Here is a 21,882-nt window from a genome sequence, read left to right as displayed (position 1 = left end):
TATTAGTTTTTATTATTCACAGCACTTATTTCCTAAAGGTCCTTACTACAACACAATATAATCATTATGTCTAATTCATACATGTTCATAAATATTTCTCATTATTATACTTTACTGTATACAAACACACCTTCAGTAGACAGTACTAACATAAATACCCCCTGTACACACAACGCATGAACACTTACATTATGGTATAAAACTTGGTATAAATATCATCATTTTGTAAAAAAAAATATATAAATAAATAAATAAATATAAAAAATAAATTGCCTTTTTAGGTTGCATCAGCAGCTCAATGGCCGCCTTGGTTTACACAACAAACTCTTCCAGTCTACACTCCTACTAGTCTTTTATTTTATTTCTTTATTTTCAACTCCTGCTAAATTACATTACGTTTTCAAAGACTCGTTTCTGTCCACTGGTGATCAAAGCTCTCCAGTAATGCATTTCAACTTTTCAAATCATACGCAAGAAAGCTTCTTTGTTGACAATTTTTCCTGCAGTTTGTTGCATTTTACTAGGCTGAGACACTCTTTGGAAAGTCCATTACCTCAAATATATCATATTTTATGCTCTCAACATTTTATTGTATGTAAACACTCGCTCTAAAAAGTATCTTCACGGAGAAGGTCGATGAATTTCAAAATGAACACTGCGACTCCTGTTGTCTCGGTAGGGTTGTCAAAATCCTTCATCCGTTGTGTCATATTGTCTCACACAAAATCGTACAGATACTTTTTGGAGAGTGTGTTTTCTGCCCGAAGAGAAGCTCCAAGACTATACCTGTGATGTTACCTGTGATTATTGCCAAGAACACCTGAGGACAACATCACAATATAAGTTACATCACACTAGAGTCCCTGGATGGTCCTGAAACCCTGATTGTGTCATTTCTTGCGTTCACTAATGACACAACACGACCCTGGGGGACTGCTGGACATCGGTAAACAAACTGAACGAGAACCACACATCACCCCAGAGAGATTGACAAGACTCTTAGAATTTCGTTCAATATTGCACACAATACTAAGTTTTCTTTTAACATTCTCTTATTTACTGTAATTCTAGAATCTTGTACACGCTCAAACTCTCACAGGTTAGGTTGGGTTACCACTCTACTTATAACTAAAGATCTAAGACCGTCCTTAACCGTCTGAACATTAAAGGCCAAGAGATACAAACAATACCCAACATGGCTTCAGAATCACACCAACACTCTACCTTTAGCATAACACGTACATTTAAACACTAGTCAGGGTATACCATTAGGGGCTCTGTGACTAGTGATTGTTCCCTCTGAGAGATTCATTAATTGAGGTGTAGTAGAGGTATACTGAGCCCTGTACGAGTCAGTCCAGTGGTCAGGTGATGTGTGGACTGAGCCAGTCAGCCCTGTACGAGTCAGTCCAGTGGTCAGGTGATGTGTGTACTGCGCCAGCCAGCCAGTCAGCCCTGAACGAGTCAGTCCAGTGGTCAGGTGATGTGTGTACTGCGCCAGCCAGCCAGCCCTGTATGAGTGAGTCAGAGAGTGGCCAGGTAATGTGTGTGGTAGCGGTGGTAGTGTGTCGGAAGGTAACTGCTGCCCAATAGAAATACATAAGAAAGATAGATCGATCTCTCTGTTGACCGGGGAAGAAATAGAGGTGACAAAGGGCACTGTATCTCACTGTCAGGCCCTGTATCTCACTATAAGGTACTGTCAGGTCTTGTATCAGACTGTAAGGCACTGTCAGGCCATGAATCTCACTGTAGGGCACTATCAGGCCCTGTATCTCACTGTAAGGCACTGTCAGTCCCTGTATCTCACTGTAGGGCACTGTCAGACCTTATATCTCACTGTAGGACACTGTCAGAGCCTGTATCTCACTGTAAGGCACTGTCAGGCCCTGAATCTCACTGTAGGGCACTGACAGTCCCTGAATCTCACTGTATGACACTGTATCTCACTGTAAGACACTGTCAGGCCCCGTACCTCATTGTAAGGCACTGTCAGGGCCTGCATCTCACTGTAAGGCACTGTCAGGGCCTGCATCTCACTGTAAGGCACTGTCAGGGCCTGCATCTCACTGTAAGGCACTGTCAGGTCCCGCATCTCATTGTAAGGCACTGTTAGGACCTATATCTCACTTTAGGGCACTGTCAGGGCCTGCATCTCACTGTAAGGCACTGTCAGGCCCTGAATCTCACTGTAGGGCACTGTCAGGCCCTGAATCTCACTGTAGGGCACTGTATCTCACTGTAAAGCACTGTCAGGCCCCGTATCTCATGTAAGGCACTGTCAGGACCTGTATCTCACTGTAGAGCACTATCAGGCCCTGTATCTCACTGTAAGGCACTGTCAGGGCCTGCTTCTCACTGTAAGGTACTGTCTGGCCATGTAAGGCATTGCCAGGTTTTGTATCTCACTGTAAAGCACTGCCAGGGCCTGTATATCACTGCACGGCACTGTCAGGGCCTGCTTCTCACTGTAAGGTACTGTCTGGCTATGTAAGGCACTGCCAGGTTTTGTATCTCACTGTAAAGCACTGCCAGGGCCTGTATATCACTGTACGGTACTGCCAGGGCCTGTATCTCACTGTAAGTTACTATCTGGCCATGTAAGGCACTGCCAGGTTTTGTATCTCACTGTAAAGCACTGCCAGGCCCTGTATCTCACTATCAGACACTGTATCTCACTGTACCATGGGCAGGTAGTAGAGACGAACGAAGACACTGTAACTCATTGCATCTCACTGTACCACGGGACAGGTGAACTAGGGCGCCGTGTCTCGCTGCTCCCCAGGGATGAAGTAGAGGCGGGCGGAGAGGTAGGTGCCAGGATCATTCGGGTCGTCACTTAGGAAGAACTGCTCACACAACTCCTCAAACACCTCTCGAGTCAGGACACGGCGACCCTGAGGTAGGAGGATGAAGTAGAGCTTAGAGACTTCATAAACCACACCTCCACCAATGCTCTTAAATGGATATAAAAGAGAGAGAGAGAGAGAGAGAGAGAGAGAGAGAAATAATTATCGTATACGTATCATCGGCACAATCTTCTCATAGCCTGACCAAACTGATAGATGTTGTTCTTACATGAGGGGGTAATTCATAAACATGTTGAATTTTTTTCCCCTACGAGTTAAGGAAAACCTGACACGTCCGTACATTGAACTGTGATTACCTGTTATCTTGTCATCCTCGAACCAATACTGTGGACTTACCTGACGACCTCTTCCTCCCACACTAACAGCAGTATTTACGAGCCTGACGAGAACACACATTAAACCCAAGATGCTGTTCCTCCCACACGAACAACATAAACTTATATACCTGACCTACAATTATCTATTCATTTGGTAAGTGTTAAGCTGCCGGGTATGACACTTCATGAGGTGAAAGTGAATTGTAGAAATTGGACAAAATATTGAAACACATTATTATCTGTACCTGTATTTCTGTGTGTGTGTGTGTGTGTGTGTGTGTGTGTGTGTGTGTGTGTGTATCAAAATTCATCGCCATTGTGAGGCAACTCCACGTTGGCATGAACGGCCGTGTCCTGCACAATGACACCCAGTCTGAGTTTTTCCCCATCCAAACGGGGGTAAAACAAGGGTGTGTACTGGCACCAGCTCTCTTTTCCATTTTCTTGGCTGCCTTCCTTACTCGTGCCAGTGCCAATTTAGCCAGCGGGGTAGACATCCGGATGAAGGGTCTTTTCAACATAAGAAGACTCCAGGCAGGAACAAAGGTGTCGGCAGCTTCCATTACTGAACTTCAGTATGTAGACGACCTCACCCTTGTCGCTCACACTGAAAGTGACCTACAGGTAGTCCTGAACACCTACACGTATGCCCACTTCGGCCTCGAGGTGAATGTACGTAAGACTCAGATTCTCTTTCAGCCTGCCCCAGGTTCAGCCACACCTCAACCATCCATCCAGCTTAACGGTACTACCCTCTCTAATGTTACCCACTTTCGGTATCTTGGCTCCCACCTGTCCACCACCGCGGACATCGATGAAGAGATTCAACATCGGATCAGATTTGCATCTCAAGCCTTTGGTAGACTCCGTACCCGTGTCTTCAGCTGTAGGGAGCTGAAATTATCGACAAAGTTGCACGTATATCGAGCAGTGGTCCTCCCCACCCTGCTATATGGCAGCGAGACATGGGTCACATACAGGAGGCACCTGATGGCACTTGAAAACTTTCATCAACGTAGTCTACGTTCCATCTTAACACAAACCTGAAAAAGTGCCAAATCGGCCCACTCACCAGGGAGACGATTACTCCACACCGTAACGCTTGGAGGATCACCACACGAGAAGGTGTCAATACTTTCGAGTTAGCCCGACTGTAAACCGAGGCAGACAAGCGCCAACGCCAGAAAGACGCTACAGCTGCCCCTCTGCGCTTGATATAACCCTCCACATGTGCAACATCTGTGATCAACCCTGCCGGTCCCGTATCGGCTTCTTTAGTCTCCTCAGAACTCACCAACGAAGGTGACATCCTTAATAGCTCATATCATTATATCATAGCTGAATGATCATCATACTCGATTCCGAGTGACAGCAAAGTAGTAGTAGTAGTAGTAGTAGTAGTAGTAGTAGTAGTAGTAGTAGTAGTATGTGTGTGTGTGTGTGTGTGTGTGTTATAGTGTAGATTTGAGACTGGACATAGTATGATGCCCATGATGATGATGATGATGATAAATATTCTGACTGTAGACACAATAAATGACAACAGAAATAACAACAACAACAATAAGGAAGAGGAAGAGGGGGAGGAAAGAGGGAGTTTTAGTTGCATGTATTTAAGAGTTCCCGGCGCACGAGGCAGGTGGAGGTGTGTGGAGGTCCTTAACACAGAGGTCAACCAAGTTCATGTCGCCCCGGGCCACTGCACTTCCCTCTGGCGTGAGTGAGTGAGTTAGTTAGTGAGTTGAGTGAGTGAGTGAGTGAAAAAATCACCCACAGCGACTCGATCTTCCATGTACTAAGTTGCTAAATAATGATGAAAGTGTCAAGAGAATTTTGTCCCTAACTTATACACAAAGGTAATAAGAAATACCCATTGATACTCATCTTCACACTTCACTTCACTAACCTCAGGTGTTAAATTCCGTCAAAGTATTTCGATAATGTCACTGAACTTTCTTGGCCAACAGATAATGATGTGATAAGGTCAATAGTCTTGAAGTAAATGTTTTTTTTTTTTTTTTTTTAGTTTCGTCATGTGGTGGAGAGGTCAAACTATTTTATATAGTGACAGGTCAACTCCCGTTCCTGTGTGTTAATGATGATGTTTTATGTAAACTTTCCTTATCTTTGTCTGTTTATATCTGTTTACATCTCTGTCTCTCTCTGTTTGCACCTGACTCTTTATTTACATGTGTCTCGTTGTTTACATCTCTGTGTATCTTTCTCGTTGTTTACATTTCTGTCTCTTTCCGTTTACATCTTCTCTCTTATTGTTTACATCTTTGTTTCTCGTTGTTTACATCTGTCTCTTTCTGTTTACATCTTTGTCTATCATTGCTTACATCTTTGTCTCTTTCTCTTTGTTTACATCTCTGTCTCTCACCACCATCTTCGTGTCTCGTATACAGAGATTAGAAAGTCATATTTTATTTAATTGTTCCGCTACCACTTCTTGACAGCTCCCTGGCGTGCTTGTGGCCTACCGGAGTAATTTACCTGCCTGCCTGCCTACCTACCCAGTCCCCAGCGGCGTCACACTCTCACCTCTCTCACCACCTTTCACACACACCAGGTCGCTAACCCTCTCAGTCCTCTTTTATCGTCGAGTTACTGAGAAATTTTCACGTGTGTGTGTGTGAGGATCGCTCTGTCGTGTCTTGTCAGGAATAATTCTAGTCTCTCCGTGTTGAACCTTTCTTAATGATGTTATATCATTCTGTAGGTTTGGTCTTCATGCTTGTATTCAGTAGACCAGGTGGGGACGTCCGAGAGATTTACAATGTTGAAGGAGCATTTTCTTATCATTATATTCCAAGGTGCAATTTAGGATTCCTAGAGTTTGGTTGTTTGGTTGGCTTCCTTTGTTGTTCTGCTTTAAGTGTTTAGTCGTGTTTAAGGTTATTGTGCCCCACAAGCAAAGTCACACTTTGCTGAATTCAAAAAGTATTTGCCAGTCGTGCAATCATTTAAGAAGTTCGTGCACATCGTTTTGCACGGATGGGATATCTTTGCGACTCACCACCTTCCCATATATCTTTATGTCGTCCGCAGTCGTGAATATGTGGATCGATATATTTTCATCAACATTGTTAATGTAGATCACAAACAGGGCGAGTCCGAGGATAGATCCTTGTGGTACTTCATCAAGAACTCTTCGAGGCAGTGTTTAATTCACTCCAATATTTTACTTGTGATGCCATGTGCCGGGATCTTAGAGGCTGGCCGTGCATGTGAAACTTTGTCGAATGCCTTCCAAAAATCCATGTACAACACATCTTCCGGTAAACTTTGGTACACGTAGTCTGTCACCGTTTCAAGGAAAGTGTACAAACATGTCAGACAAGAGTTTCTCTCCATGAAACCATGTTGACATGCTGGAGACTGTGTTCTGTATGGTGTTGGATGATGGCGTCCCTCAAAACTGCCTCAAAAAGTTTGTAAATATGTGAAGTTAGCTGATTGACCTATAGTTTTCTGCCGAACTCTCTCTACCTTACTGGGTGTAACGTTAACCGATATCCAGACATTAGACTTTTCTTTGATCTAAAGGTTTTCTGAATAGTATCTGTTTCCTTCCAAGACACAAAAATAGAGGGAAGAAAAATGCGTCTTGTCGTTACTATTATCAACCTCACACTAAATCAGGATCACACAGACGACTTGTCATCTTCGCAGAGACGCCACAAATAAATATTAAATGCTCCTTCTTGAGAACACCGCAGGCAAGTCAAGAGATTTTTTTTTTAACAGTGGAACATAACAGCGGCAGATGTCCTGAAGGAGCAACAACACACTACAATAACAACATCGAAGGCGTAAACTTTTATCACAGGTTCGCCCTCACACACACAATTGTCACCAGACCTTAACCTTCTCACTCTGGTGAACAGTATTGTGTGGCAGGTGAATCAGTCCTTCTTTGAGGCTCACGAGAATCACCACTTTGTTTATAAACATTGTATGAGGCCAGTGAGTCTAGTGAAACTACTCTACCGTAACCAGCAGCGGACGATACACGCCAGCGACCACATCATGTCTGTGGTGAGGGGGTGGGGAATGGGAGGGAGGGGGGAGGTGTAGGTACAAACCCCAGCTAATCCAGCCAAACATAATCTTGCCTTACCCTATCTGATATAATCTTACTTTTCCTACCTTACCTAACTTGACAGTATGAGAGGACTGAGGAAGATTTGAGTTGGTAGAATTTTGTTCAATGTTGTAATTAATTAGTGGTATTTTATTTCAGTGTTTCATTTAAATAGGATTTGGACCAGCAAGATTTAATTCACGGTGGGAAGGGGGGACTTTCCCGGGTAAAGTGGCAGAGAAAGTTAAGGGAGACAGTGTTTGTTCGTCCTGACCTCTGCTGGGGAACCCCCGAGCCCTCACACGGACACACCTCACTGGTAATCCCTTGAACGAGTGATTTTGACGAATAAGGCAAGGTGAGGGGGAGAGGTGAAGGGGAAAGAGGGAGGTAAGGTTAAGAAGGGAGGGAGAAAGAGAGAGAGGGAGGGAGGGAGGGAGGGAGGTAAAGAGAGGGAAGGTTCTGTGCGACATACCTGAACACACACACACACACACTATATTTCTGTCAGCAATATAAAAAGGTAATCACACTGACCCTGACCTTCCATTGACCTTCCCATAAAATTATATCACTTATTTTTATAGCCAACGTCAAGCCCGTAGGACAAGTTTCATTACAAGCAGTCATGTCATGTTTGAGGTGTACTACTCACAGACAGACAGACGAATAATACAAAACGCAACAGAGTGGTATAATTGGTTCCCTGGTTCCTATAAGCGAAGGTTACTGACAATAATCGTACGAACAAAGATTAAGAGATTGTCAATACTGATTACTGTGTGATAGTGAATATGGAGGTGATAAGGTGTCATAGATAGTGACATAGTAGTTTATTAACAATACTACTACTACTGGCAATGTGGGGGTGTTGTAGGGGAGAATTGATGAAGTGGGAGGTGCAGTGTGGGAGGTGTAGTGTGGGAGGTGTAGTGTGGAAGGTGTAGTGTGGGAGGTGTAGTGTGGGAGGTATAATGAGGGAGTTATAGTGAGGGGAGTTATGAGTGAACAGAGAGTAACAGCACAAGACTCTCGCTACCTTAGCCATCAGAAACCAGGATTTCTTAGCATCCTGTTCACTCGCTCCATACTGTGTCATCATGTAGACAAACTCATCCTCGTCCAACACCCCGTCACCTGTGGGAGGAGGGAAAAACACAGATGACTATATATTGTCGTTATTCATCACACACATCGTATACAGCACTGTACATACAATCTCTCAGTATCTTCACATTTTCCTACACATACCAATAGTTAATGATGCTACAAACAGTAGGAATCGAGGATATTTTTCCGTATTAGCACCCAACTCACGCACAACACAACTATTGGTCCTACCACTTACCGTATGCAATTCTAAGCAACTTTTCTTCTATAAACATCCGTCGGAAATTACTCCTTGTCGAAATATTGAATTTTTTACGTAAATAATTTTGTCGGTCACGGAGTGTGGGTGGCCAAAGCGCATGTCCTAGCAGGTGCATTGTGGGAGAGCTGCAGCTAATGAATTAAGATTATTAAAAATCAGCCAATCATCATCTTCCTTGAGGCGACAGCCCGACAGATTTGATTTTGAAAAGTCAATCCTTGTCTAGCCATGTCTGTGTGTACGCTGCGACTGGAACTATTTTGCTGCCTTTTCCGAATTCTATGAGAATAACAACAGGGTTTTAAACTTTCTTCATGAGCAATGTTTTTTGCCCAGGTATCCTCCTTAGTGACCAACGCATAATAAAGACTGAGTGCGACGCAGCCTCCTATCCCTGCCTCTGTAGACGAGCACGATCCTCAACCTCAGTTCGGGTCTTCATCAGAGTAAATGGTAGGCAGAACAATAGTTAATTTTCGATTGGGTTAGGTTAGTTTGGGCTAGGTTAGGGGGGAGGGGGGTTAATAACTCAGAAACGGGTGATTTCCGACAGAAATTTAATGTTAGAATCACACTAAAAACCTTAGGAAAAAGAACATTTTAACATTTTAAGCTTCGGAGGGCGTTGGGTATTAATCATGAAATTTACCGAATCAAAAGTATTGGTGACTGGTACTGTATTTTTAGGGATCCTTGTAGGGTTTGTAGTTTAAGGAAGATTATACTTTAGTTAACCATGAAAAAGTTGCCATGAGAAAGAATGGCGAAGACCGAAATATTTTACAGAAAACGCAGACGTAATGTTTTTGTGAACGGGATGACTATGACAAATATTTCAGGCGCGTTGAAAATAGTCGTATGTTAGATTGATATAATTAACGGAAGAAATAAAATAAAGGTAATGGAATAAATAATGTTTCTTTATTCTTTTCCATATTTTATGACCTGTATTAATATAACCAAACTCCACCCCGGCGACTTTTCCTTCTCTTCCTATCTTATCTAGACTTTCACTTTCTTCCTCACTTATTTTCGCATTTCTACTTTCTTAATATTCTCCTCATTCTCTGCTTTCACCTCCTCCGTGTATTATTATTACTCCTCGTACATCCTCTCCTCTTTCTCTTCCTTCTTTATCCTTTTCTTCTCTTCAATCCTCTGCTTCACCTCCTCTATCCTCTTCCCCCTTTCTCTACATTTTCATTTACCTCCTTTATCTCTCCTCTATCCTTTCCTCTTCTTCTATCCCCTCCCTCTTCCTCTCCCCACTCCTCCTCTATATCTTGCTCTATCCCTTTCTCTTCCTCCTCCTCCACCCTGCTCAACACCTAACCTACCTGCAGCATCAAGCATCATAAACTTGTAGTAGAAGTAATCTCTCATCCATTCAGGTGGTTTTCGTATGATCTTCTCAGGGTTCACCTTCAGCTGGGTACTCTCCTCCGGGGGGCTGTTCCTGGACTGCTTCTCTATCTCCTCCCACAGCATCATCTGCAAGTAGGAAGACCTTTTAACACTCTCTCTCTCTCTCTCTCTCTCTCTCTCTCTCTCTCTCTCCTTTTTAACCTACCCTACACCCTGGTGACTCCTTAACCTACCCTCCACCCCGTGTGACACCCTCCAGCCTACCCCTCCCACCCTGGTGACTCCTTAACCTACCCACTCACCCTGGTGACTCTTTAACCCTCTCCCTCCACCTAGTGACTCCTTAACCTACCCACTCCCACCCTGGTGACTCTTTAACCTACCCCTCCACCCTGTTGACTCCTTAACCTACCCTCCCACCCTGGTGACTCCTTAACTACCCACTCACCCTGGTGACTCTTTTAGCCTACCCCACTCCCACCTGAGTGACTCCTTAACCTACCCTCCCACCTGGTGACTCCTTAACCTACCCACTCCACCCCTGGTGACTCTTTAACCTACCCACTCCACCCTAGTGACTCCTTAACCTACCCTCCACCTAGTGACTCCTTAACCTACCCTCCACCCCTAGTGACTCCTTAACCTACCACTCCACCTGGTGACTCCTTCTTCCCTACCCCACTCCACCTGGTGACTCTTTAACCTACCCCTCCACCCTGATGACTCCTTAACCTACCACTCCCACCCTGGTGACTCCTTAACCTACCCCTCCCACCCTGTGACTCTTGCTGCCCTACCACTCACCTGGTGGCTCATAACCTGCCCCTCCACCCTGGTGGCTCTTTAACCTACCACTCCACCTAGTGACTCCTTAACCTACTGCACTCACCCTGGTGACTCATGTGCTTACCCCTCCCACCCCTAGTGACTCATAACCTACCACTCCACCCTAGTAGCTCCTTAACCTACCCCTCACCTGGTGACTCTTTAACCTACCCTCACCCTGAGCTCCTTAACCTACTCCCACCCTGGCAGCTCACTTAACACCTCCACCTGGTGACTCTTTAACACCCCTCCACCCTAGTAGCTCCTTAGCCCTCCACCCATTTGGCTCCTTAACCTACCCTCCCACCCTGGTGACTCTTTAACTACCCTCCCACCCTGGTGACTCCTTAACCTACCACTCCACCCCTGAGTGACTCCTTAACCTACCCCTCCCCACCTGGTGACTCTTTAACCCACCACTCCACCCTAGTGACTCCTTAACCTACCACTCCACCCTGGTGACTCCTTAACCCTACCCTCCCACCCTAGTGACTCCTTAGCCTACCCTCCACCTAGTGGCTCCTTAACCTACCACTCCACCCTGGTGACTCCTTAACCACCCTCCACCTAGTGACTCTTAACCTACCCCTCCACCTAGCTCCTTAACCCACCACTCCACCCTGGTGACTCCTTAACCTACCCCTCCCACCCTGGTGACTCCTTAACCTACCCCTCCACCTAGTGACTCCTTAACCTACCCTCCCACCCTGGTGACTCCTTAACCTACCCCTCCACCCCTAGTGACTCCTTAACCTACCCTCACCTGGTGACTCCTTAACACCTACCCACTCCACCCTGGTGACTCCTTAACCTACCCACCCCACCCTGGTGACTCCTTAACCTACCCCACTCCACCCTAGTGACTCCTTAACCTACCACTCCACCCTGGTGACTCCTTAACCCTACCACTCCACCCTGGTGACTCCTTAACTACCACTCCACCCTGGTGACTCCTTAACCCACCCACTCCACCCTGGTGACTCATAACCTACCCCTCCCACCTAGTGACTCCTTAACCTACCACTCCCACCTGGTGACTCCTTAGCCTACCCACTCCACCCTAGTGACTCCTTAACCTACCACTCCACCTGGTGACTCCTTAACCTACCCTCCCACCTGGTGACCCTTAACCTACCCCTCCCACCCCTGGTGACTCCTTAACCTACCCCTCCACCCTAGTGACTCCTTAACCCACCACTCCCACCCTGGTGACTCCTTAACCTACCCTCCACCTGAGCTGTAACCTACCACTCCACCTGGTGACTCCTTAACCTACCCACCCCTAGTGACTTGCTCATCCTGGTCTTCGTCGACGTGCCTCCTGACGGCTAGCCAAATGTTCTTCATAAGGGCGAAGAGCCTCAGAATTTAGAGGATCATCTTCCCGCCAGCCACACCGTCGGCGCAGTCGATCCCCACATAGCACCAGGTCCGAGTGTTCAACACCCCATCATGGTTCATATCTGGGGGTGGGAGGTGTTAGTGGGTAGAGAGTGTTAGGGAATTAAGAAGTGTTATGAGGTGTTAAGAAGTGTTAGTGGATGTTAGGATTGTTAAGAGTGTTGAGAGATTGATAAGAGAATGGGTGTTAGAGGGTGTTAGAGTGTGTTAGTGGGTGTTAGAGGGTGATAGTGAATGTTAAGTAGAGGTGTTAAAGAGAATGTTGAGTGGGTGTTAGAGTGTTAGAGGGTGTTAGTGGAGTGTCAAATGTTAGAGGAGTGTTGAGTGAGAATGTTAGAAGAATAATTAGTGGGTGTTAGAAGTGTTAAGAGTGTTAGAGGGTGATGAGTGGGTGATAGTGGGTGTTAAGAGTGTTAGAGGGTGTTAAGAGAGTGTTAGTGGGTGTTAGAGGGTGTTAGAGGGTGTTAGTGGGTGTTAAGAGTGTTAGAGGGTGTTAGTGGGTGTTAGAGGGTGTTAGAGGGTGTTAGTGGGTGTTAGAGGGTGTTAAGAGTGTTAGAGGGTGTTAGAGGGTGATAGTGGGAGTTAGAGGGTGTTAAGAGAGTGTTAGTGGGTGTTAGAGGGTGTTAAAAGAGTGTTACAAAGTATTAGTGGGTGGTAGAAGGTATTTAAAAGATTGGGATGTGGCTTCTAGATGGTAAGGGCTGTGATGTGATAAAGATGTGTAGATGATGTGTTACAGAGGCATCATGGTGCATCAGTCAGTCGAGGATGGAGATGAGAGCAACACTTTCTCTGCCACACTCAGAATAACGTGACAGTTGAGTCGCTTTTAAAAAGGGCGATACATTCCCGATTTATTTAAAGAATTATACAAAATGATAAATAAATAAAATTACTAAACAAAAAATAAATTAAAAACCCCAGAATCATATAAACACACAATGTAAAAAAACAAAAAACAATCAGCTGCTCTTACGTGAAATAATCTCCAGCGGAAAATCAAATAAACCCCATCCTAAGTACAATGCATTTTCAAAGTAAATCTCGCTTAAAAGCCACGTACTGTTACAGTTATAATGTCATTTTTAAAAGCGATTCCACTGTCACATTACTCTGAGTATGGCAGAGAAAATGTTGCTCCCTCATTCATTATAAATAAACCTTATTATACAACAACACCTATGATAAACCAACCCTATTTTTCTCAGTATTAAATAACATTCTTATTAAATTATTTCCTCACTTACAAAATAACAATTATAATACTTCAACCCCCCCCCTCTCTTATTATAAAACTACCCCCCCCTTTTCTCTCTCATCATAAAACAATCACCTCTTCACCATCATAAAGCAACCTCCTCCTCCCCGTCATAAAAACTACCCCCTCTATCATCATAAAACAACCCTTCCTCCCTGTCATAAAATCATTCTCCTCTCTCTCCCTCATCATAAAACTACCCCCCATCATCATAAAACCACCCCTCCTCCCGTCATAAAACTACCCTCCTCTCTCCCTCATCATAAAGAACCCTCCTCCCGTCATAAACTACCTCTCATCATCATAAAAACAACCCCTTCCTCCCCTGTCATAAAATCCATTCCTCCTCTCTCCTCATCATAAAACTACCCCTCCCCTCATCATAGCTAGAACCCCCTCCTCCTGTCATAAAACTACCCTCTCTATCATCATAAAAACAACCCCTCCATCATAAAACAACCCCCTCCCCCGTCATCATAAAACTACCCCACTCAGTCATAAACTACTCCCTCTCTCCCCATTTTAAACAACAGGTGAGCCCTACAGTCGGGCCAGGAGAGTCAAGACAAAAGCCGGATTTAAAGAAGAAAGAACTGCAAGGGGGGGACCAGGCATGAAACGTCAGGTCCTCTTTACATCTACAGTTCCATTTCAGAAAGGTTGTGGCTGGGGGAACTAAAAGCCTTGGAAATATGAAGCTACTGTGGGAGGAGGGGGGGGGAGGAGGGAGGGGGAGGGAGGGGAAGGAGGGGAAGAAAGTAGGAGGTAAAAAAAGGAGTAGAGGAAGAGGGAGGAGGAGAAGAAGGGGGAACAGGGAGAAGAAGGGAAGTAGGAACAGGGATATGGAGGAAAGAGTGAAGGAGAAGAAGGAGATAGGAAGAGTAGAAGGAATTAGGAAAGGACGAGATGGGAAAGAGAGAAGTGAGGAGGAAGAGGAGCAGGAGGAGGGGAGAAAAGGGAGCGGAATGAGGAAAAGGAGTGAGGAAAGAAGGAAAAAATGGAGGGGCAAATGAGAAAGGAGGACAGCAGGGGGGAAGGGGGGAAATTTCAGGGAATGAGATCGAAGAGAGAGAGGGAAAGAAGGAGTGACTAGAGAGGTGAATGAGAGGGTATGAGGAAGTGAGAGAAGAAGAGAGAAAAAGGGGAGTTATTAGGGACGGAATGAGTGAGAGAAGTAGAGGGAATGAGGCTGAAGGAAGGTAAGGGAAGGAGTGGAGTAGGATGGAGGAGAAAATGGAAAGGAGGGAGGAATAAAAGGGAAGAGGAGGGAGTAAGTGCGTAAGTGGTGTCGCGAGAGGGGAAGGGATGGATGGAGGGAGGGGAGGGAGGGAGGAGGGAGGAGGGAGAGGAGTGGTGAGTGAGGGAGGGTGTGAGGGAGGGTGTCAAGGAGGGAAGGTGAGAGGGAGCAGAAAGAGGGAGGAGGGAGTGAGGAGGGGGGGAGGAGGGAGGGAGGAGGAGGGAGGAGGAGGGAGGAAGGGTGAGTGCCAGCGCGAATCAAAAGAAAAGGTGGGCCATTGTTTTATTCCAAGCCGACTTCATTGTGGACTAAATGGCCGTCCTTAATTGTGTATTCTGACTGGGTTTCGCTACTCCAGGGAATTTCTACGACTGGGCCTGAGTTATATACTGCGTGTGGCGGCTGTGTGTGTGTGTGTGTGTGTGTGTGTGTGTGTGGCGGCATTCGTAAGGATTCGTTTGGGAGATATATATAAATATATATATATATATATATATATATATATATATATATATATATATATATATATATATATATATATATATAAAAAAGCAGACACACGGTTGTATGTATGAAGCGGCTCTATAGGCACTTGTATGTATGTATGTATGAATGTACTCATATATACAGTATGTATGTATGCAATTATGTATCTTCGTATGAATGTCTACGTATATGAAAGTACGAGAGCAAGTACAGTATGTAAATATTTTTACACTCTTATATATACAACTTAATGTGCATTTATGCGTGTACGTATATACTGTGTAGGTGGAGGAGGAGCACAGACACACGCTGGTACACAGGTGTGATTCAGCCTCTCTCACCGTCAGAATCACCTACATAAGCTCTGTATGTGTTTATGAGTACATATTTACCTCACTATTTATTCTCACTTACATGATTGCACACACACACACACACACACACACACACACACACACACACACACACACACACACGTCCCTGCTGGGGCGAGAGGAATACATTAATATGTTTAGATTTGCTTTTAACGTCACTGGGAAGATGTGTGGATGTTGACATAATAATGTGAGGAATGTGTACTTAATTTTGTAGTGATAATAGTGTCTTCGTGAACCATGGTACACCGGACAACTCACCAACTGCACTGGTTAACCATATACCTCCCCCTAACACGATCCACCGAATGCTTTTACACCCAGGTTCCCAATTACTGCTGGGTCGACAGGTGCAAATGGCGTAAACAAATTGATGTTTTGCCAAGTAAGGATGAATTTTGTTTTTATTACCCTAACTTAAGGGAAATTAGGTTAGATTGGGTTGCTCAGGTTAGGTTAGGTTAGGTTAGGTTAGTAGTGATACAGTTAATGTATGGCCTTTTACTATGTAGTACATGATTATCAACCAAAAACTATCACATTCACAACTGTCTTTTATTAGTGCGACAGATACTGTAGCTCTACAAATATACACACACTATTGTTCAAGTTAATGGTCTAATGTTTGTATGTTAAAGACCAGTTTATATGATCTGTCTTGTTTACCTTCATAGTTAATTATTATGTGTTGTTTACTATATCCAGGTGTAATGTGTGTGTGTGTGTGTGTGTGTGTGTGTGTGTGTGTGTGTGTGTGCGTATATGTTTGAATGTGCATGTGCAGCACTGTTTGTATGAAAGTGTGTATGTAAGTGGAGGAGGAGTACACACACACACACACACACACACACACACACACACACACACACACACACCAGGTAAGAGTGGCCGCCATCTCAGGGACTTACCGAGGAAGGTGTTGAACTCGAAGAGGAGTTTCTCTCTCCTGAAGGAGGAGATGAGGGACTCGGAACGGTCGACACAGGGACTGAAGAACTGAGACACCCACGACCACAACTGCACACAATACTCCACACACATTACGACGCCCATACACGCCTCATCAACCTTTAAAATATCCCTGTGAAATAACAAAAAACTAATGAAATGATTATTAGATAAGAAGATAGATAACTAAATACATTAATCGATAGATAGTTCTCTTTAATGTCGGATACAATTATTTCACGCTACATTTACCTCCACGTCACCACACACAAGGAGACAATCACGATACATCGGTTGAGAGGAAAAAAAAAGTGAACATTACGCCACAACACTTTAATTTCCTGGCTCACCTGCACCCGCTTCGACATGGCCAGGCCCAGGCAGCAGGTTCCGCCAGCAAAGTCCTCTGACGTGTGTCTTGATTCCGGGTGGGCAGAGACGGGAGAAGGAGGAGAGGACCACCCACCCACCCCAGGTCTTCCGTAGTTCCTCTTTAGGCCAGGAGATTGTGCCACCACTCTTGCTCAGTCAGTCGTAATGTGTTGAGGAGATCGCCCACTAACTTTGAAAACCACAGTAATAACCCGAAATAGCACTGGGGGGGTCTTATCGCTAGTTGCTGCCGCTCAAGTTTCTCGGTACTTTTCGGTGGAGCGGAGTGGAACTGAACGATGGCGGCAATTCACTACGTAAGGCTGTCTACTTCGTCGTGCATCTTCAGCAGAACTCAAAAGCCTCTAGTCTTCCTTCTTACAACACGAGAAATAGATATATCTACTCTTAGCAGGAACGTCCTCTTAGATAACAGGAGAAGGATAACACGAGCGACCATACTACAAGATTTCTAACTTGAAATCCGGTATATGATAACAAGGAGCGCGACTGACTACCTTATCATTCACACACCGGAACCCCGAGTAAGATAAGAGAGACGGGTAGAAAATGTTATCATTCACCCGACGACAAAATAAAAAAAACAAAAAATCGCTGCAAAGTTTGGCGAGTGTGAGGTGTAGCCGACAGCACCTTGGTGACGCTCTTGCTGTGAGTCTAAACTGGCGACAAACAAAGAACTCGCTGTTTCGCCTTTAGTAAAAAATATCTATAAAACGAAATAGAATAAATAATTAGAACCCCTGTACTTCTTATCTTGTTACTCAGGATTGAAATAAAAGTCAGATAACAATAATACTGTTCCGACCTTCCTTTCGCCGCTTACCCAGCTTCCACCACTGGTTACCTGCGGCCAGGGTCGTATATACAGAAGCAGTAGATATCTCACAAGTGTCGTCAAAATACCATTGGCTATCCCGCCAGTCTCCGGTAATTTCCCGACGATCGGTATCAGTGTACAGACAAACAACAGGCAGGTAGATTTCCACCAGGTCACAGAAACACACACTTGTGTACTGTAGTCTTCTTATTAAACAGTAATTCTTCACAACACTGTTAACAGGGTAATGTCTTCACAGCTGGACTTCTCACTTGGAATATACAGTATAGTCGGCATACTACTAGTGTACAATTCATTAGTCTTTTTGTTTTTATATTGCTCACAACAATTCCACAATACTTGCACAACAATTATCTTCACTTGTTCTACTAGGCTTATTCTTTACACTGAGCAGAAACGGTTCACTACTGACTCCTTTGCTGCTCGAGGGTGTTTATACGTCTCGTCAGACGCCTCAAGCACCACCCAGACACACCTGGGAGGTTCTAACATGTTCTACTCTGATTGAGGCTTACAATAATACGTAAATCATAAAAAAATGATGCCATACATTCTAGAATAATCTTACATAAGTAATACATCAATATATACAAGGAAATATCCCTAAATTTACCAAAATAACTGTTGCTTGGGACAGAAAATTATCAAAACACCTAAATTACAAACATTATAATACTCACATTATGCCTTGGCATAACAATATCACTTTTCTCGTCAGAGATGTTGATGTGGTCTTGGCAACACTGTAATTCTCACAATTTACAATAAACCATTAAACTGTGAGACTGTATATAAGTCATACAACCTTCTATCTTTCAGAATTTTTATACTTGTTCTGAATATTAATATTTACATTGTGGTCCTTCTATTGTACATCGTCTCCTCCCGGAGCCCAAACAACATTCACAACTAAAGAAAAATAATTAATATTCACACTAAACGAACTATATAACATAAATCAAGCCGAGGATTATTATACAATATCTTTCGAATAAAATAAACTAACAATCAAATCACGTAAAGTAGAATTTTTAGAATCATAAAGTTGTTTGATTTGTGAATGTTCTTCGAGTACTCAAACGTTCAACACACTAGCAGCCAGTAGTCTATGAACGATAATTAATTGGCATATATAGTCGATTTGAGGATTGATTTGAGGATTCGATTACCTTATCAAGGATTCTAATACCATGTTTAGAATGCCAATGCTACTCTTTAAGGATTCGATTTTTTTTATGGATTCGAATAGTTTACTGAGGATAGCAGTATTTTAAGTGTTCAAACATTACTGTAGATGTTCAAAAGCTATACCAAGGTTTCGAATACCATTTTAAGATTTCCAGTGCCATTCCAAGGACCGAAGCACCGTTATAAACAAGGCTTCGAAAAAAAAGGTAGATGAAAAAGAAAAATGTCTCACTCAAACACACACACACACTATCTGTCCCTTACTGTTTCGTCACCGTCACCCTCACCTTCACCAGTCACTCGTACTCACATATAACCTGTCTTTACAAAACTTTTCGCTCTTCAGAGTTATTAATATTATTAAAATATGAGTTTTCCTTACAGTAGTGCCAACCTCCGTGATGATGGTGGTGGGCCTCTTGTGGGCCACCACGCTGGTGAAGGAAGGCCTGCTGCAGCACCGAAGACGGTTGCAGACGGCCCTCTATAGCCTCCAGAAACACCGGCGTCACACCGGCCAGGTGCAGAAAATGGCAAGGTGGTGACTAACCCAAACCCAGACATGGGAGAAGGAGGACTCATGGGCGTCGGTCGCCCTAAAGTGGAAGGTCCACGGCTTTGGGTGGTGGTGGGAAGAGGAGGAGGAGGCAGGTGAAGAGGGCCCCCAAGGTGACGATGATCTCGGGTGGGCGGTAACTCCTTAACACTGCCACCAACTCTACCTCCAAGTCGTGAGCCTCCAAGAGAGGCTAGTGTGGGAGGTGAAGCGGCAGCGTGAGGAGGATAACGTGCTGAAGGTGATGGTGGGGGTGATGGGAGCCGTGACGATGCTGGTGATGCCCTTTGTGGAGCACGTGACTCTGAGGGTCTTGGCACTGGTCACCCGGGGCCTTATGAAGCTCTTGGTGCTAGTCACCCGGGGCCTTATGAGGCTCTTGGTGCAAGTCACCCGGGGCCTTATGAGGCTCTTGGTGCTAGTAACCCGGGGCCTTATGAGGCTCTTGGTGCAAGTCACCCGGGGCCTTATGAGGCTCTTGGTGCAAGTCACCAGGGGCCATATGAGGCTCTTGGTGCTAGTAACCCGGGGCCTTATGAGGCTCTTGGTGATAGTCACCCGAAGCTTTAAGAGGCTCGTCACCCGGGTCTGAAAGCACCTGGTGTGTGGAGGAGGCATACCCCCACGGGTGGGTGGAGGGGGTATACCCCCCACGGGTGGGTGGAGGGGGTACACCCCCCATGGGTGTGTTATTATTACAATGTTGTTATTGTTATTATTATCATCATCATTATTAATTTATTATTTTATTTTAATTTGTTTATTTTTTTATTATAAATTATATTTACTATGAATTATTATTACATTTTCGCCCCCCAGGCCCCGATGTGTGTCAGTGACCTGTGCCCGTAAAAATAAACTGGGTCATCAAGAGCTGTGATCGGTGTTCTGTGATCAATAATGTGTCCCTGAGTGTCAATGGAGGCACGTGAACCTGCACCTCAATCTGTAACCTGCTCTTATATACACCCAGCTTGCCTGTCAGCCTTCCCACTCATTCACACACAGTCTGCCCACCCGCAAACATGTACATACAAACTCACACACACCCCCCACACACACCTCCCTCTCACACCCCTACATTCACCCCCCACACACACCTCCCCCTCACTCCCCCACACTCACCTCCCACCCACACACCCAGAGGGGCCGTCATCTCGGGTTACCTTATAAGCTCCTTTGGTGTTCATTGAGTGAGGGCGAGGCTGTATGGTTTCGCCACCACCGCCAGGAAGCCAAAACCCTTCACCTCGCCTCGCCTCGCCCATACACCGTTCTTTATCGCCATTAGCTTGAAGGTATACTTAGATAGTGTCCGTGGATGTGTATGTCAGGTTAATCTGTTCATGGTCGTAATTTCACCTTGAAGATATACCTGCATTGTTTACCCTGAATATACTTTACCTTCATCTTGTTCTTGGTTGTCTAGTAAAGTTCACGTCATCTAGATCACTGTTGTATATTCCCTGGTGTTTATCTAGTCACCCGGGGCCTTATGAGGCTCTTGGTATAAGCTTAGCACATAGATATACATATTGATGTAAAACTAACTACTTGTGTATGAGTGAATGAATGAATGATTGAATGAATGAATGAATGAATGAATGAATGTATAACTTTATTTAGACGAGTATGACACTGAAGGTATTGTAATATATCCGTGAGTGTGTGTGTGTGGAGGGAAGGAGAGAGTGAGTGCATAGATGGAAGAGAGAGAGAGAGAGTGAGTGCATAGATGGATGAGAGAGAGAGTGAGTGCATAGATGGATGAGAGAGAGAGAGAGGGGGGGGTGTTATGACCAGGCGACAACTCCTGCCTTGCATGAAAAGGAGCTTAAGTTAAAAGTGCTTTTGTCCTCCTGTTCTACATCCGCCCAAAAAATGAAAACTGCATCAACACAATGGCGGAGAGTTTTTACCTACTGTGTGTGTGTGTGTGTGTGTGTGTGTGTGTGTGTGTGTGTGTGTATGATGTGTGTGTATGATTTGTGTGCATGGTGTGTGTGTGTATAGTGTGCGTGTATGATGTGTGTGCGTGTATGATGTGTGTGCATGGGTGTGTGTGTGTGTGTGTGTGTAGGTCCTCTGGCGGACCCTCAGCCGTTTTGGCTGCCCACCAAAATTCATTGTCATCGTGAGGCAGCTCCACGATGGCATGTGTCCTGTACAATGGCAACCAGTCTGAGTTCTTCCCCATCCAAACGGGGGTAAAACAAGGGTGTGTACTGGCACCAACTTTCTTTTCCATTTCTTGGCTGCCTTCCTTACTCGTACCAATGCCAATTTAGCCGGCGGGCTGGACATTCAGTCCCGGATGAAGACTCCAGGCAGGAACAAAGGTGCCGGCAGCCTCCTTACTGAACT

The 21,882-nt window shown here is 44.8% G+C and overlaps 1 protein-coding gene across 1 annotated transcript; it reads right to left on the bottom strand.

Moving 5' to 3' along the window:
* Positions 1-11: 11 nt before the first annotated feature.
* LOC121870368 lies at positions 12-11,895 on the bottom strand. Its single transcript, XM_042372165.1, has 4 exons — positions 11,887-11,895; positions 9,984-10,137; positions 8,314-8,411; positions 12-2,897 (listed from the first exon to the last, which is right to left on the bottom strand). Exons 2-4 carry the CDS (start codon positions 10,135-10,137, stop codon positions 2,757-2,759), a joined length of 393 nt encoding a protein of 130 aa, XP_042228099.1. The 5' UTR covers positions 11,887-11,895; the 3' UTR covers positions 12-2,756.
* Positions 11,896-21,882: the final 9,987 nt, after the last annotated feature.

The sequence above is a fragment of the Homarus americanus genome, unplaced genomic scaffold (assembly GCF_018991925.1).
Source record: "Homarus americanus isolate GMGI-L3 unplaced genomic scaffold, GMGI_Hamer_2.0 scaffold40856, whole genome shotgun sequence".
Taxonomy (NCBI): domain Eukaryota; kingdom Metazoa; phylum Arthropoda; class Malacostraca; order Decapoda; family Nephropidae; genus Homarus; species Homarus americanus.
The sequence above is the reverse complement of the archived record's forward strand: the minus strand, read 5'-3'. Positions and strand labels throughout refer to the sequence as shown.